The sequence below is a fragment of the Atta colombica genome, unplaced genomic scaffold (genome assembly GCF_001594045.1).
Source record: "Atta colombica isolate Treedump-2 unplaced genomic scaffold, Acol1.0 scaffold12, whole genome shotgun sequence".
Taxonomy (NCBI): Eukaryota; Metazoa; Arthropoda; class Insecta; order Hymenoptera; family Formicidae; genus Atta; species Atta colombica.
The window spans coordinates 4,497,938-4,513,987 of NW_017259206.1; the positions used below are offsets into that span (position 1 = coordinate 4,497,938).

The 16,050-nt window shown below is 32.5% G+C and overlaps 1 protein-coding gene across 1 annotated transcript in view; it reads right to left on the reverse strand.

Moving 5' to 3' along the window:
* LOC108694398 (laminin subunit alpha-1) overlaps positions 1 to 16,050 on the reverse strand; it is a 167,786-nt gene that overhangs the window by 105,380 nt on the left and 46,356 nt on the right. Inside the window, exons 3-5 of the mRNA XM_018203825.1 lie at positions 10,542 to 10,784; positions 6,060 to 6,284; positions 283 to 519 (exon numbers count right to left, since the gene is read on the reverse strand). Of these exons, the coding sequence (XP_018059314.1) occupies positions 283 to 519; positions 6,060 to 6,284; positions 10,542 to 10,784 (705 nt within the window). The remainder of the gene's footprint in view (positions 1 to 282; positions 520 to 6,059; positions 6,285 to 10,541; positions 10,785 to 16,050) is intronic.

Sequence of the window (16,050 nt, forward strand, 5' to 3'; positions counted from 1 at the left end):
AAAGTTAATTTCTAAGGACACGAGGAATTATAAATATATTTTATTTGTATAATTTTTTGTAAATAGTTTTTAAATCGTATCTTAAGTAAGTCTACATAGAAAATACTTGATCTTAAAAAATTGAGGGACTTTGAGATTATTATTCGAATATTATTCTATAATTAATTACTTTCATTAGAAGATAACTCGTTTTCCAGGATTTGTCACTTTAAGGCGCATTTAATTATGGCTAGTATCAATTAAACCGAACGCGTTTGCGTTTCGTTTAATTTCTTATCTCACCGAGCAATTGACACACACGCCACCACCTCGATATTTCCCACGGATATCCATGGACATTCTCCTCTCGGTCACTTCCTGGTCGTATTTGCAGGACGTTGCATGGCCATTGCAGTTGCACTTCTCGCAGTGAAAGCCCTTGCCAGCTGTGCCGGGCTTCCACGGGATCTGATTGTACATGGAGCAGCATTTTTCGCATCTTTCACCGCACGTGTGGCGCTCGCATTCGCATTCCTGATGCTGAGAGATAACATGAAATACGCTTATCAGATGCCGCGAATATCCGTGTTCTTAAGTTACGCTTATCTATTAAGTCATACGGCGAATACGCGCGATCTATTACAGATATGTTACAGATAGGCTACAGAAGGAGGCATTTGCCAGTTATGCTGCAATATCTCTATGTAATAATTTTGTTTATTCTTAAATCTGTTTGTGGAAACTTGCTTATCGCAAAGTTGTTTGGGATTTTCATCGTTCTGTTTCCTTGACTACTAATTATTATCAAGAAATTAATAACACTACGACAATTTATCTAATACTTATTGTTGAGTTCTTAATTAACGTTCGTGATATGTTAATTTAACACGTATATATATCTATTGATCTTAGAATTTACATTTTAAAATACATTTTTTATTTCATTTGTTCACTCATTGTGTTATGTTAAATATTAATTTAACATAAAATATTCAAATATAATTACATTATGTTAAATTAATATTCGGATGTGTTAAACAAAATTTTTCGACACAAAATTTTAACAAGAACAATATTAATACAAACATTTTTTACTGTGTATAAAATTTATTACTGTGTATTATGTATATCGTAGATATAAAAGAGAATGATATAAAAGAATTAAAAATAATTTAATTATATTTATTAACAATTTTCCTTTCATCACTTGATAAATTTTTTTAAGTAAGTTATTAACCTGCAATCGCTTTGGGACGCAAAATTAATTGATTAATTTATTGATTAGTCATGAATCGATGTATTCAGTAATGTTACTCCGGATGTTACCGCATTGCGGGATCATAAAGACGGGACTTCATAGACACGTCGCCTATCCAAATGTGCAAACGATATGCATATAATCGCAGATAACTATATTGCCAAGAGTGGAGTTCACATTGCACTGGACGTTATGTATTCGGTTTACGAGTTTCACTTTGTCGTTTAAAAAATTCAGCGAATGTCATAATATCGTGGAAGCAGATTACCCAATCATAGAGGAAACTATAGACAATTCAAAGATCTGAATACGCTTTATCTATAAATTCTAAATTTTCTCGACGAAATAAAAACCATTGCATTCTTACTTCATAATATCAAATTATGATATATATGATTATATTTGATAATGTATAATGAGATTATAATGAAAACAACTACAAAACCGTCATAATTAATTACAATATCATAACACTTTATACACGGAAAGAACAATTTTGATGAAGAATCTAAAAATTTAGCTAAATATAGATTTGAAAATAATTTTCTTGAATTATTAAAATAATTATGTACGTTTAAATAATGCTGGAAAGAGTTTTAATATTCCAGTAATCAACTGGAGTGTCCCACATAAGCATTTTAATCTAACAAAATTCTTTTCAGATTTGTATCTAGCTAAATTTTTTAATGTTTCATTAAAATCGTTCTTTTATAGTGTAACAATGAAATCAATGATCATCTTCAAGTTATAAATAACAGTTGATTAATGATTAATGATTAATATCACCGGATAACTCGCTTTCTCTGTCAGAGTTACTTTGTATTGACTCCGCAATTATTGGAGAGTACATTGAATTGGGCCGAAGAAATCGCACAAAGAATTAGCCGAAAATAAATTGCGGCAGGATTAATGAGCTCCGATTTCACCGAAATATCGCGCGTCCGATAAACGTGAATGCATGCGGAAGAGCGAAAGGATTTAACGCGACGCGTGTGGCCTTATCATTGGCATGACAAACGAACAGGCTACTCTGGTCAATTGCAATATCCCTTCATTAACACATGCTGGGTGTTATTTACTGCTGATGATAATGGCTACCCCGTCTGTGATCGGCAATCAAACTCCGATTTCTGCAATTACTCTTCACTACGGCGGCGTTTAATGAACCTGAATTTCATTGGAAATCATAATGTTTCGGAGCCGTTATTCTTGAATCAAGATAGCCCAACCTCCGAAAAATGAAAACCTCTGATTCAACGTGATGCCTCAGAATGGTTGGCCTTAATTTTTACGACCGATTGTTTGACTAATTCATCGCTCGGAGCAGTCTTTCTCTTTTATTAAAAGAAAAGAAAAATATAATAATTTCAGGACCAATAATTTTTGGTTTATATATATAAGTGAAAATAAATATACTCAAACACACAGAAATCGTTAATTTAAACATTAATAAATCAAGAACATGTTTACGCATTTGTTTATGATTCATAAATTATATGTTGTTTGAAAATTACCAAAAATAAATCTTACGTGGAAATTTTTCCTTTAATTCGTATACAGTTGAACTAAACAGAAGTCATTAAAAAGAATGATATTGATGACGGAATAATATGAATGATTACATAAAAAAATAATTGTATTATATTTTTTTATAGATAAATTAATATTTTTATAGATAAAATTTTTTATGGAACTGAGAGATTTATGTTACATAAATGAACCATAAAATAAATTTAAAGCATTTTAAATCTCCCACTAAAAAACATGAAAATTTTGTCACATCACGTGAGAAAAATGGAAATTCATGATTTTCTAACGTAAAAAAAATGAGATATTTATTGTAAATTTGTTTCAAACGTGTGGTAATTAATATGAATTGACTAAAACGCATTCAAGTGCAACGAAAGAAATATCAATTGCGAAAGTGACTGTAACATTATATGCAGAATTGATAATGACACAATATTCCTCAGTGTTCTCGTTCATAATGATAAACAGGCAAGAAATCAACGTCCTCTGTATTCTCAATCATCGCGCGCATTTCTTTTTTGCTTTCACGTTGTATCTGCCATTGCACTTTCCTCAACAATTCCCACTTCGAGTCATAACAACGGACGCGCGCTGAATGAGCGTGTACTTATTCTCGTATCGAATAAATAAACGTCGTGAAAATTACACGACGAGTATCTACAATGCAAAGGTCAATGTCCACTTTATGGCGATGTAGTGATTCTGATGGCAGAACGTAATGTTGCATCATGAATGACATAATGAATGTTCTATCACATTATGCGTCCACGATTTCACGAAATGTTTGCAAAATTCTCGGAATGTTGAATACATTGGCAGTGACACAAAAGCAAATCGTAACGCTCAACATCTTTTGTCATTCTGCATTCTCGTGAATAAAATTTTGAAAACCAAAACGAAAAGCAAAAAAATCTTATATAAAGGAAATAACTTTCCACATATTTCTCTTTCATTTATTACAATTTTAATTAAAGATAAGAATAACATTTCATAATTATAAAAAATTAATTTCTCTAATTTTAATATCTATTAATTTGCCAAAAAAGATTATATTTATAATATAATATATAATATATAACAAATAATTTAAATAATAAAATTAATCTGTTAGGAAACTTCATTTTTTTAAAATAAAAGTATCTTTTAATTCATTTAATTCACTTAATTCTATACAAATAATGTATTTTGATAGTGACACTAATGAGAAAGTAGATGTTGCTTTATGAATATTGTATAGCGAATTTTTTAAATTTTGAACTTTGTCTGCACAGAATAAAAGGTAATCGCGAGAAAGGATTTCGCAATTTCAGCGACAGCGTTGTTAAGAGACATAGTAAACTATTATTGTCTGTTAAAGCCGGCTGCATGGAACACAAACTAGGAGAATATCCATTCTCGGATTGTAGCATAAGGTGAAATTCATGTTTCTTCATGAAGCTGTGTGTGTGTGTGTGTGTGTGTGTGTGTGTGTGTGTGTGTGAGAGAGAGAGAGAGAGAGAGAGAGAGAGAGAGAGAGAGAGAGAGAGAGAGAAACTCTAGCTTCACGAAGAAATATGCCACGGACAAGAGTAATTAATCACTTGACTATTGTCTTCCCGCTCGTATTGTGCCGCCTGAGAAACTGCAGTAACGTGTTCGTAATTAAACGTGAATCATCCCTTGGGATAAAACACAGCGTTTGCATTTTCATTCTGTCTCATGAGTGCTATAAATTTATTCCGTGCTACTCATTCGCTATTAACCCCCATTTTTTTTTCGCATTAAATGCGGTATATTCTTACTTTATGTTTGTATCATGTGGAAATAGTGTTTATAACTCTAAAGCGCTATAATTTGTTGATTAGGGAATTATAATTAGGTAAACACTAGGAAATTTTATATCATACATATATGTGTGTATATATATGTATATATATATATGTGTGTGTGTATGTGTGTAAAATCATAATTTTATTTTTAATAACAAAATTTATAATTTTTAAATTTATAATTTATAATTTATAATTTATAATTTTGATTTTTATGACAGATAATTTTTATACAGATAATTTAATTATTAATTTAAATGAAAAGAAAGAGTAAAGATACTATAAATTCAATTTTCAAATGATATGAAATATGTAGTCCAAATTCGTATGTGTGTCTTCTCATATGTTTAAATAAAATATATGTGACAAAACTTTTTAAAAAATAAAATCACTTATCACGCTCTTTATTGCAAGACTATCCACTAGGAGATATATATATATATATATCTATCTAAAGTGAGGTACATACAAAAAGACAGAATTTTTAAAAACTTTCTCTTTGCTTAGTCTAACTTTTAGCTTATAACAGGTTGGATCTCCTAATGAATATTAAAGGCATAACTCAATTCGTAATAATCTTGTTCATTTGTAAGTTTTACATATCGATAGCATTCTAGAGTTAATAATACTGTTTAAGTTCACTTAACAAACTTTATTGATTAGATAGAAGTCTGAAAAAAATGTTAAAAATATTACAAATAAAATTGTTTCACAATAATACATAACGCGATTGAATTAACAATTATTGTTTTAATAATATATAACTCAAATAATCCATAATTCATGAAACAATCATATGATAAACTGAAAGATTTAGGTCATCCTTTGTTACATGTCCGAGCAATTCTCACGGTTCTAATCATGATTCGTCATTCTATCTTCAATTCCAATTCCCACAACTCCGAACACGGAGTTACACTAGAGAAACCGCAACATTGATAGTAGCTAAAAAAAAACTAATAGCGCCTCCGAAAGCATGATCGCGGCGAAACCTTAATTCCTGGCGGTTTCTGCAGGCTTTGTAGCAGGTAACGATTCGAGAAGGAGAGACTCCGCCATTAGCGGCGTCGGCGGACAAAGACCTGACAAGTTTATGGCACTTTCGACGGATTTATTTTCCAAACAGCTGAATCTAAATGTCTGTTTTCGAGAGCGTAACCAATTTTGGCGCCACGGAAATTGTGTTTTTATAAGCTTTCCACGAATTTTCACGAGATGAATTTCGTATTTTGCTACAAATCGAATACTACGCAAAAGAATTATACAAAATGTTATAACGAAAAAGAAACGTTAAAATACGTTCGGAAACTCTAAATCAATGCTATTAAATTAGGTATTATGTTGTTCCTACATAAATTATAATTTAATAATAAGTATTATACATGTATTTTTGAAACGCATAAATCTAAAAATATATGTGCTAGTACTCGATGATACGTTACAATATTTATCAATGTAGTAATAACTACATGTTATGCACTTACCCCGTGTTGAACGCTGTACCGACATCGAGCCGCATGTCCGGAGCATAGGCAACGTCCTCCGATATTGATTTCCTTTATTGAATAAAATGCACGTCTCTTGTCAGCTTCGCCGTTACGTCGGAGACCCTGAAGACGGAGCCGCACAAATCTGGCCTGAGTAAATTCTTGCAGAGTCGCGCTGTGATTCAAAGCCCCGGGTCGACCATTCACCAAGTGCGTGTGGATCTTTCAAATAAAAAATTCGAATTCCTATTAACCATAACAACTTCTCTTGTTAAGTAATTTATAATGTAATATAATATTACATTAACAAATATATACGATATTTGAGAGAGAGAGAGAGAGAGAGAGAGAGAGATTGCAATAATAAAAAATATAACTCGATAACAATTTAATTTCCTATCTACATTTGAAAAATGTGATCCAAAAAAAAAATTATATTTCTAATTATAGTTTTATTGCAGATAATTTTAAAAATAAGAAGGGATCTCTATTTTTATTGTCTAAATATAACAGTTATATAATTAATTTTAATAGTGAGAAGAAAGGGAAGCAAATAAAATCAGATGCAATGTCTGTACTTCTATGGTATGGTTGTTGAACGATCAGTGACAGTCAATTAGCGTCGGCGGGCGAAACTACTAAATTCCAGAGACATGGGCAAAGAAGTAAATCATCCCCGAATGGCGCCGCTAAGAATGGAACGGCGAGTTCCATAAATGGAAAGCATACGATACCTAATAAGGAACAATGCTTGTATTTAGAATATCTTGCGATCTTTCGTTGATTGCCAAACTTTGTCTTTAATTCTTTGTTCATGCTTCCAACAAAGTTATCTATGCACGTATCGATTGTTTTTAGTATTTGTGCATAATCTCACGAAAAGGACAGTTTTGATAAAGTATCTAAAAATTTAGCTAGACCTGAAAAATAATTTTGTTAGATCATCAAAATAATTATACAGAACATCCCAACTAGGGCTAGAATTTCGAAACTTTGGCAGTATTGTTCTTCATGAGATTCCTACGTAATTATTTTGATGGTCCAATAGAATTATTCTTATCTTTAAGTCTGTGTGTATCTAATTAGATTTTTAAACAGTTCAGCAAAATCGTTCTTTTCTTTGCAATTGCGTTTCCATTCTCTTTCACTTTTTTATCTTCCTATTTTTAATTGAAGAGGAAATTGAGGAAGCTTTCTCCAGAAACTGCATAATTTCCAAAATAATATTTATTTACTGAAAAAATTATTAAAGACATGGAACGAAAAGCAGGCTGATGTCACCTGGCTTCGAATTCTCGGTAACTCAGCTGATAATTAAAGCTTTGGGTGCACGCGGAATTGCGATGAGGGAAGAAACGAAAAGAGAGAAAGAGAGAAACGTGAAGAGGGAATCGATGATACAAAAACAGCGATTCCTACATTCCGACCATGTATGGCACTACCTGGCCATATAAAGGAGTATCGCGTATGCACCTTCCTTAGGGAAGCTTGGTAGTTTTACGCTTCTACACGCGAGTTGGATACATGGGGAGGAGAAAAGAATAGGCGATCAAAGGAGGATAGAAGTATATCTCTCGACATGCAGCAAACTCGTTGCATCCGCTGCCGTTTCGCAAGAAGAGATGTCTCCGCTATGAGAAGGAGATCCTCATACCTAAAGATTCTCGTCATCAGATGATTACCTTTTATTCCTCGGTCTAGTCGCAAAAGTGCCTTTTAACGATTCGCGCAGATAGTTGGAACGGGAAAATAATATTGGAAATTGGTTTCTCGAATAGTAAGCATATTAAACGGTATTTCACTGAATAATGTGATTAGCAGTATATTGCAAGTCTAAATATGAAATAAGTGTCTTCACATGCAATTTAATTTTCGTGTAATTACGTTAAATGTGTAAATCGATTTTTTGTATGCAATATATTTACTTACTTTTACTATATCTAAATTGAAGACATTTATTACACTTGTTATAATTGGATTTATAGTATATTAGTTGTAAAGTTAATATGTATGTATATATATATATATATATATATATTAGAGGTATAAAAAAAATAAAGAATTTCTTCTTTCTAAATAAGAAAATTTTTAATCTCCTAATTTTTGTTGAAAAGAAAAACTCAAAATGTGAATATAATACATAAATGCACTTTATACTTTACAAGATAAAATAAAAAAATATAAGTTACTAAATAAGTGTGATTATCAAATTCTTACACAAAATTAAAAAAAATTTTTAATCATAAACTAAAAAAAAAGTAATTAAATAATCACAATAAATAAATTATTTCTCAAATAATTAAAATGGATCTCAGTTTAATTCTTCACGCATTTAATAGTTAAGTAGAGGATAACGCGCGTTAATGTAATTATAAGTAATTATGCCTTTCGTAGATATTTGTATATATTTCCTCAATATTCTTACAATAAAGAATGAGAAATGCAACTAGAATAAAACAAATCGATATACGGAAGAAAATGAAGGAAGTCACTTATAAATTTCCATCATAAAGAAACGCATTGCTTGCGGTAAATTTATTCTAGATCTAGATGATAACGAGGTGAATGGTAAATTATCGTCACAAAACAGTGCCAATCACACATCTCGTGCAAGAATGGCTCGGAATAATAGCAGAAATGCACACTTTCATTTCGTTCTTAATGCATCTCTTCTAATATTTAAGTCGCCATTTATCGTAACGGTTTATTAAAAGAAATTAATTGAGAACTAATGGTTGGTGTGTGTGTGTGTGTGTGTGTATGTGTGTGTGCGCGCGCGCGCGCGCGCGCGCGTGTGTGTGTGTGTGTGTGTATATAGATCGCAGTAATTATCCAGGATATTTCTGAACTTTCATCTATAATAATATTACTTTTAGATTCTTCAATTTAAAATAGGCTTTTCATAAACGCATCAGAGTAACAATAGTTTTTAAAATATATACGATCGAAGAATAAGAATTAATTAATCAAATCTAACACATGCAGAAATTAAGATAAAAGAAAGCTTCAACCAATTACATTCGTACTAATAATTTTTAAAAGATATAATAAAAGAAAAATATTTTTTAATGATAAAAAATTTATAAAATATATTATATATAAAACTGCAAATAAAAAGATTTCGAAACACCCATTATATGTATGATTGAGAAAGGCCTGTTTACATCAAGTGGCGCCTGGTTCGCCATTTATTAATGATCTTAAGTCGCCTCTGTACTATTACTTTAAAAAAAAAATAAAATCGAGAAAAAGAAAGAGAGAGAGAGAGAGAGAGAGAGAGAGAGAGAGAGAGAGAAGCAGGAGGGACGAAAAACGGGATTTACCGGAAGCAAGCGGGCAACCCCATTGCCTGTAAAATCAGTTCTCGCTAATCATCCAATCGCGTAATTGCACACGCACGGTTCCATAAAATCGACGATAATTAACGATGCTGAGTGCGGTAGTGAGGATTTTCGCAAGGATTATTGATAATGACACGGTTAGTCATGCTTGTAGCGGAACGAATGCTGCGAAAAATGCATCGGCGAGTATGTTCGTTGCATCACGCATGTTATTAGTATAAGTCTTCTTATATTGGTTTAACACTTCCGAAAAAAAAATTTCAAAAAAAGCAATAAGATTCAATTGTGAAATAAATAAAATAATCTCTTAATTTCTATACGAATAACTTTCTATACTTAACTTTTATTGAGAGAGCGTGCCAGAATAAAATTATTTTATTACCGATAAAATAAATCGCCATTAAAGAAATTACATTGGTAATATCTGACATTTAAATACTAAATCATTGTAATGACTGAGTGAAGGCGAAAACGATTCATTTTCGATGACGATTAGGCATCGTAGCACATAGAGGTGCGCCGATTGGCAGCTTGACATTTGTATGCAACGGGTTATTAGAGATAGGTTGTTATGTTATTTTATGGCTAGCAGTTAAAGGGCTTGCGCGAAAAATGCACTTCGACGTGTTTTTAATAAGGGCTAATTATCCGCGTTTTCAACGCTGGCAACATTCGATATTGCGATGAATACGTTGTGTTATTTGCACATGTAGCAACATTTCTGAACTCTTAATGGTAGTTGCGAGTTTTTTATACATCAGTTAAAAAAAAATTTCTTTCTTTTTCTTGGTTTTGCAATGTTAAAACTAATTTATGGGAACAAGTTACAGTTAGCAAGTGCATAAATGTTGCTTGATATAGTAACTTTATTTTCTACGAAAAAATGTTTGATTAATTTAATAAATTATACTTCTATTATTGATTTAATTATATACCTATTAAAATGTAGCAAATGTTTGTATAAAACTATCAAGAAACTCACTGAAATAAAATAAGATTGATATTACAAGACAATGATATTTTTTCGGAAGGAACGACTATAAAAGAAGATAAAATCATGCGTAAAAAAAAAAAAGAAGTTGATATATCGGCGGGTCATATTTTTCGAGCTTTATGAAACGAGAAAACATGTCCTCACCTCGCCGTTCTCCATGGGGGTTTGTCTGGAGTACTGGCTGGTGCATATGACCTCGTCGTCGGTGACGTAAACGGGTTTGCCTGCGACAGGCGGTGCCGAATATCTCGTCCAGCATTCCCCATCGCTCGGCGCGTAATACTGCCATGGCTGGAAGTTCTCGCCATCCAGAGATCTCTCCAGAATCCAGGCCGCGGGTCTCGGCGAGTTCGCGGACTTCACTATCACGTATTCTACTTGATAGACCTGAAAATATAACAACGTAATTAACTTGAATAACTTGCATGCAAAGATGTTGATAAAAGAAATTATATTGATAGTATAATTTCCTAATTAATTACTAAATTGTAAAACAACAAAATGAATATAATATCTAAAATATTATATCACAAATGTTAAAACTTATATATGAAATTATGTGTACGTTAACCTATTATTGCAATAAAAGCTGGATCAACAAAAAATTTTGGTGCATATTTAACAAAAAAGAATTATTTTAATCAACAAGAAATTCTGGTATATTTAAGAGAAAATAATTAATTATGCTTATCTGATTTAATTTCTACAGGAATTCTAATTTATTCATTTCAAACAAACAAACTGGAGGAATGTACCAAATAATATAATTGAGAAAATTTTCAATTAAATTATAACTAGATCTTTTTTTTCAGTAAAAATTAAATATAATCAAGTTTAACATGACGCAATAATATAGAATTTAAGTATAATTAGTGATTTGCGATTCAAATTTTCGAAGTTTATGAAGGGAAAATAAAGTCTGTATTCTCTCTGCACCCGAGACTCTTCGTATCATGTCCTCGTTGCAGCGCACTAAGATAAAAATCACAAGCTCAATGCCGGAGGCTGGATTTGCAGGTCTCCCGCGGTTCGTCGGAAACCCCGCCGAGACCAGGATCTCAGATAATTAATTCCAAGCCACGGATTGCGCAAAACTAGTTGGTGTTCGCTCGCGTCCCATCGACGCGACGAATAGAAGAACATAATATCGTTATAATGCGCCACTGCGTCAATCTCTTTATCTTTTCATCTCAATCGATCATTCCAGGAAAAATATCACACCATTCAGAACCGGATATTAAAACTGCTGTCTGCGCTTAGAATGCGTCAACTACTATTTTGTATGCAGTCTGAGTAGACAAGCGATGAAAATCGGCCGCTACTTGCTATAGCTTCTTTTGCTTGCCTTATTATTTTCTCATTGTTTGCATGTTAAAAACGCTATGAATCGATAGTTAAGTACTTTATGCATACACTACGTGCAGACCCCGCTGTCTCTCGACTATGTCTTGGTATCGCCGGATATAAATGGCGCAAATTTTAAAATACAATCTGGCGTAGCAAATCGTTAACGGGCACATACGTAGGCGAGTATTACATTACAGGATGCTTCGTTGAATACTAGGCACGTAAATGATACTAGGTACGTATCGTATATTATTTTCTTTACACACGATGTTACATTTTAGATAAGCACTTCTTCAGCTAAATGATAATATATTTTTAAATATGATATATATTTTAATTAACCTTTACTGGGAAAGCCATTATAGTGAAGCTAAAGTAACATCACATTTAGAAGTAAGCAATACAATAAAAATATAATGAATTATAAGATTTTAAAAATACACTCTAAACATTAATATGGCGGTATTAAAAAAAACAGCCGGAAAACGCGAAAGAAATCTTCAATTAAAATTAAATAAATAAATCCAAAGTAAAAATAAATATCATAATTTAATTAAAATTTTTTTTTCATTTATGAAGATGTGAAACATTTTAAAACTTTGGCGAATCTCGAATGTACGAGAGGATGTGCAGTCACATGCATCTCCGACTGTAGTCGTGATTTAACAAGACGAGACTCCTTCATCCTGCTATCGTTCCACGTCTTTGTCGTTGTCGTTGTCACTGTCGTTGTTCTCGTTGTCGTTACGCCGGCATTGTGAGACCGGACCGACGCCCACTTTCGGACCATAAAGACAGATCGCATGTCCGCGATACCGGCTTCGTTTCCTTCTAAGGACTTCGTCCGGAATGGCCGATTCGGATCCGTGGAGAAGCCGGCTTCAATTATCCGGTCCTTTTACTTCGTAGACAAGGATATGTGCGGTTCCGTGTGTGAATGTGGGCATTCCGATTGCCTTTAGGCATTAGAGGATCGTTATATCGACGATCGAGAAATAATCTTTAATTTGTGCGACCAATGGCCTTGTTGTATGAATTATATGACGTATTGTGACGGGCAGCATTAACGAGGATGTAGCCATCTCGTTTAGCATATGGAATGTGCGAACATATATATGGCAGCATTGAGGTATGGCTGCAGGGGAATACGTTTGCACATCAACATTGTTATGACAGGAGCAAGGAAAAAGGGAAAGCGTCGAGGCAGTCTCTTCCCCAGAGTCTTCCTTGCCTTTTACCAGCTAAATATTTGCGTTGACCGCACATGCTCTTCTGGTTTCCAGTTGCCTTCGGCATCGCGTGCCTCGTCATATGGGGTAGATCCATAAACCACGTATGCATTACTGGCTCAAGGTTGCCCCCTTCCGACCCTCAAGGGTGTTGGGTATTCCACGCGGACGATGCATACGTGAACTGCAGAGTTTATCTCATCAGCACACGACAGAATTATTGAAGGATAAGATGTGTTTAAATGAACGACCACATGCGTGCCTGACAGGCTATGAAACAAACGTCGTCGGATTACCATTCAAGGAGAATGAACAAAAACTAGAAGTTAAATCTGGAAACACAAATGAAGTTTTTGCTACATGTGTTTACATTCTCGCTTTAATTTAATGTGCATTCTCTTCGCATATTTCCCAAACACGATAAACAAAAAATTATTTGGGTGTAATAAATTATATCTTTTAGGAATTCATATGTAAGATATGTATGAAAACATAATTTTTATAACATCTTTTCTCAAATTTAAAAATTGAAATGGATAATTAACTCTCCGTATACAAATCTGTCAATCTTTCTGGAACATGCGAAATTTTATTGTCAAATTTCTAAATTCAAAAAAATATATATTTCTATATTTAAAAAAAAAATAAAGGCTGGTGGAATCTGATTTTCTTATTGAGTTATACATTTTTAAACAATTTTTATTTTTTCCTCATTTTTACTGAAATTCATTTTTTTTTATTAAATATAGGTTTTAATACATAAATAAAAAGATTCAAATTGCAAACGTAAAATGAATTATACTTAATTTTATAATCTTTCTGTAAATTTATTTATGTTTCATATTATCACGAAAGATATAATTCATTTTTTAATTATCATTTTTTGTATTCATTTTCAGGAGCGATATTATCGCATTGCAAAACGGATCGCGTGAGAGCTTGTCGATACTTCATAGATCGTGATAAGGTGTTCCAGGGTGGAACTTGATTCAAGGGATACTCCGTTTCAGTGGAATTAACACGTGTAAATATTAGAGGCGGGATTGGATAGCTTTGGATGAAGGCACGTCAAGGGTCGTATTTGACGCACCTTGCTTCGACCTTTCGATATATCCAATGGCGTAGACATCGCAGTCATGCTATAAAAATTACTAAGATTTGTTGAATTGTACAATTAAGAAATAATTTTGCTTCAATACAAACTTGCAAACTTTTACAATCTAATAATAATTGCGTCAACAAAATTGTTATCCTATATGATTATATACAATATTTTAATCGTCTATTTCACACTTGATATTTCTAATTGAACAGACAACTGACTCCAATTAATTAATATAAAAGTGATAAAAGTGATTTTTTTCCATTGTTGCATTTAATATTAATCCCTTCAGACCCTGTATATGTAATAAACATCAAATTTAAAGAAATTACCCGTTAAAATTATTTAATTCTATCGACATTTGAGATCAAATGTATATAATATGCATATGGAAAGACAGTCAAAAAAAAATTAATTGTTTAGTATGAATTATTTATTAAAATGCTTTTGAATTGAATTAAAAAAAAATTTTTAACATAATTCCAATAAAACTTCAGCTATGAAGGGATTAAATCGAATCGCAGTATTATGGTCTTTTCATATCGAACTATCGCGGGCACTGACAATGCCATTTTAGGAATACCATGATTTCTTTCGCAAAAATGAAAAGTGGTCGCGCTCGATCTCGCACTCGGTATCCAAGAAACATGGATTGTGTTTTGCCTTCGTGGTCTCCGTGGGGAATTCTTGAAGTCACCGTGTCACCGGCCACGGTGACACGGCGCGAGAGAAATGCAACGGATGGCTCCCACGATCACGATGGCTTCTTTCGACGTTAAACGCATCCACATCCTTGTAAGGATGCACCTGATATTAGCATTGGATGACAGAAATGGCTTTATAGCTGACGCGTAAAAAGAAAGTCGAGAATCTAAAGGATCAATGATGTCCTTTCTTTAGATAATGTGAGAATAAATCAAGGTAACAAAATATATACATATAATACATCAAATATAACAATGCTTTTATGTATAAATTTTGCATAACGTTTATTCTTAAAATAGTAAGTTAGCTTGTAATAAAAAAGAAACAGAAAACAGTTATTTAGCTTCCATTGTAGTACATTTTCTATCTCTTCTTTAATTTAAATAGAATATTATTAAAATATTATTAAAATATTATTAGAAAAAAATGTTAATTATTACTTCATAAAAATCACAATTTCTTAATTTCGACTGTCAATTATATGATACTATCTATTCTTGTAAGATCGCCGCAACAAATCAAATACTTTCACGTATAATCATATGGTCGATCACTCTTGACTACTTCCCAAAGAAAGGCTTTACCAGAATTACTAACCAGTTAACTCGGACGAAGAAGAGCAGATATCATCGGGCGCGAGACTGAACGATTCGCTGAGGTGTGGAAGCGGCAGAAGAAACTAAGGAGTCAGTATCGTAAATAGATCTCCCACGACTTGTAGCTGTTATCCACGACAGAATCTCGAAGAAGAAGCGACACCTCAGTGCTTACTCTTATTCGCGCGCGTTTACAGTCGCGTTTTACAGTTTCACGCTCGCAACAATGAGCGACGTATGTTGACCATTGTTTGTGCGATCTCTGATAATAAATGAGTTGTGTAATTTCGGAATGATTTGGGATAGCGCGATTAATTGCGTTAATAACGGAAGATAAGAAAGGAAATGTGAAATTCTATGATAATCAACAATTTATTGATGGTTTAATTCGATTTATTGATAAATCGATGTTTTGTTATTTAGTAAAAGTAACAAATTATTCTCTAAAACTTTTAAAGTGAATCTCAAGAAACTCTCTCTTAAAGATCGAAACTTGAGAAACTCTCTTTTGTAAGATTGAACTTTTAATAAATTAATATTTTTATAGACGTCTTACTGAAAAATTTATTTTCAAAATTTGAATTTTTTATATGAGGATATTTATATTTTATGTTTCATATATATATATATATATATATAGATAAAAATAAAATTAATAGGACTTATTATACTTG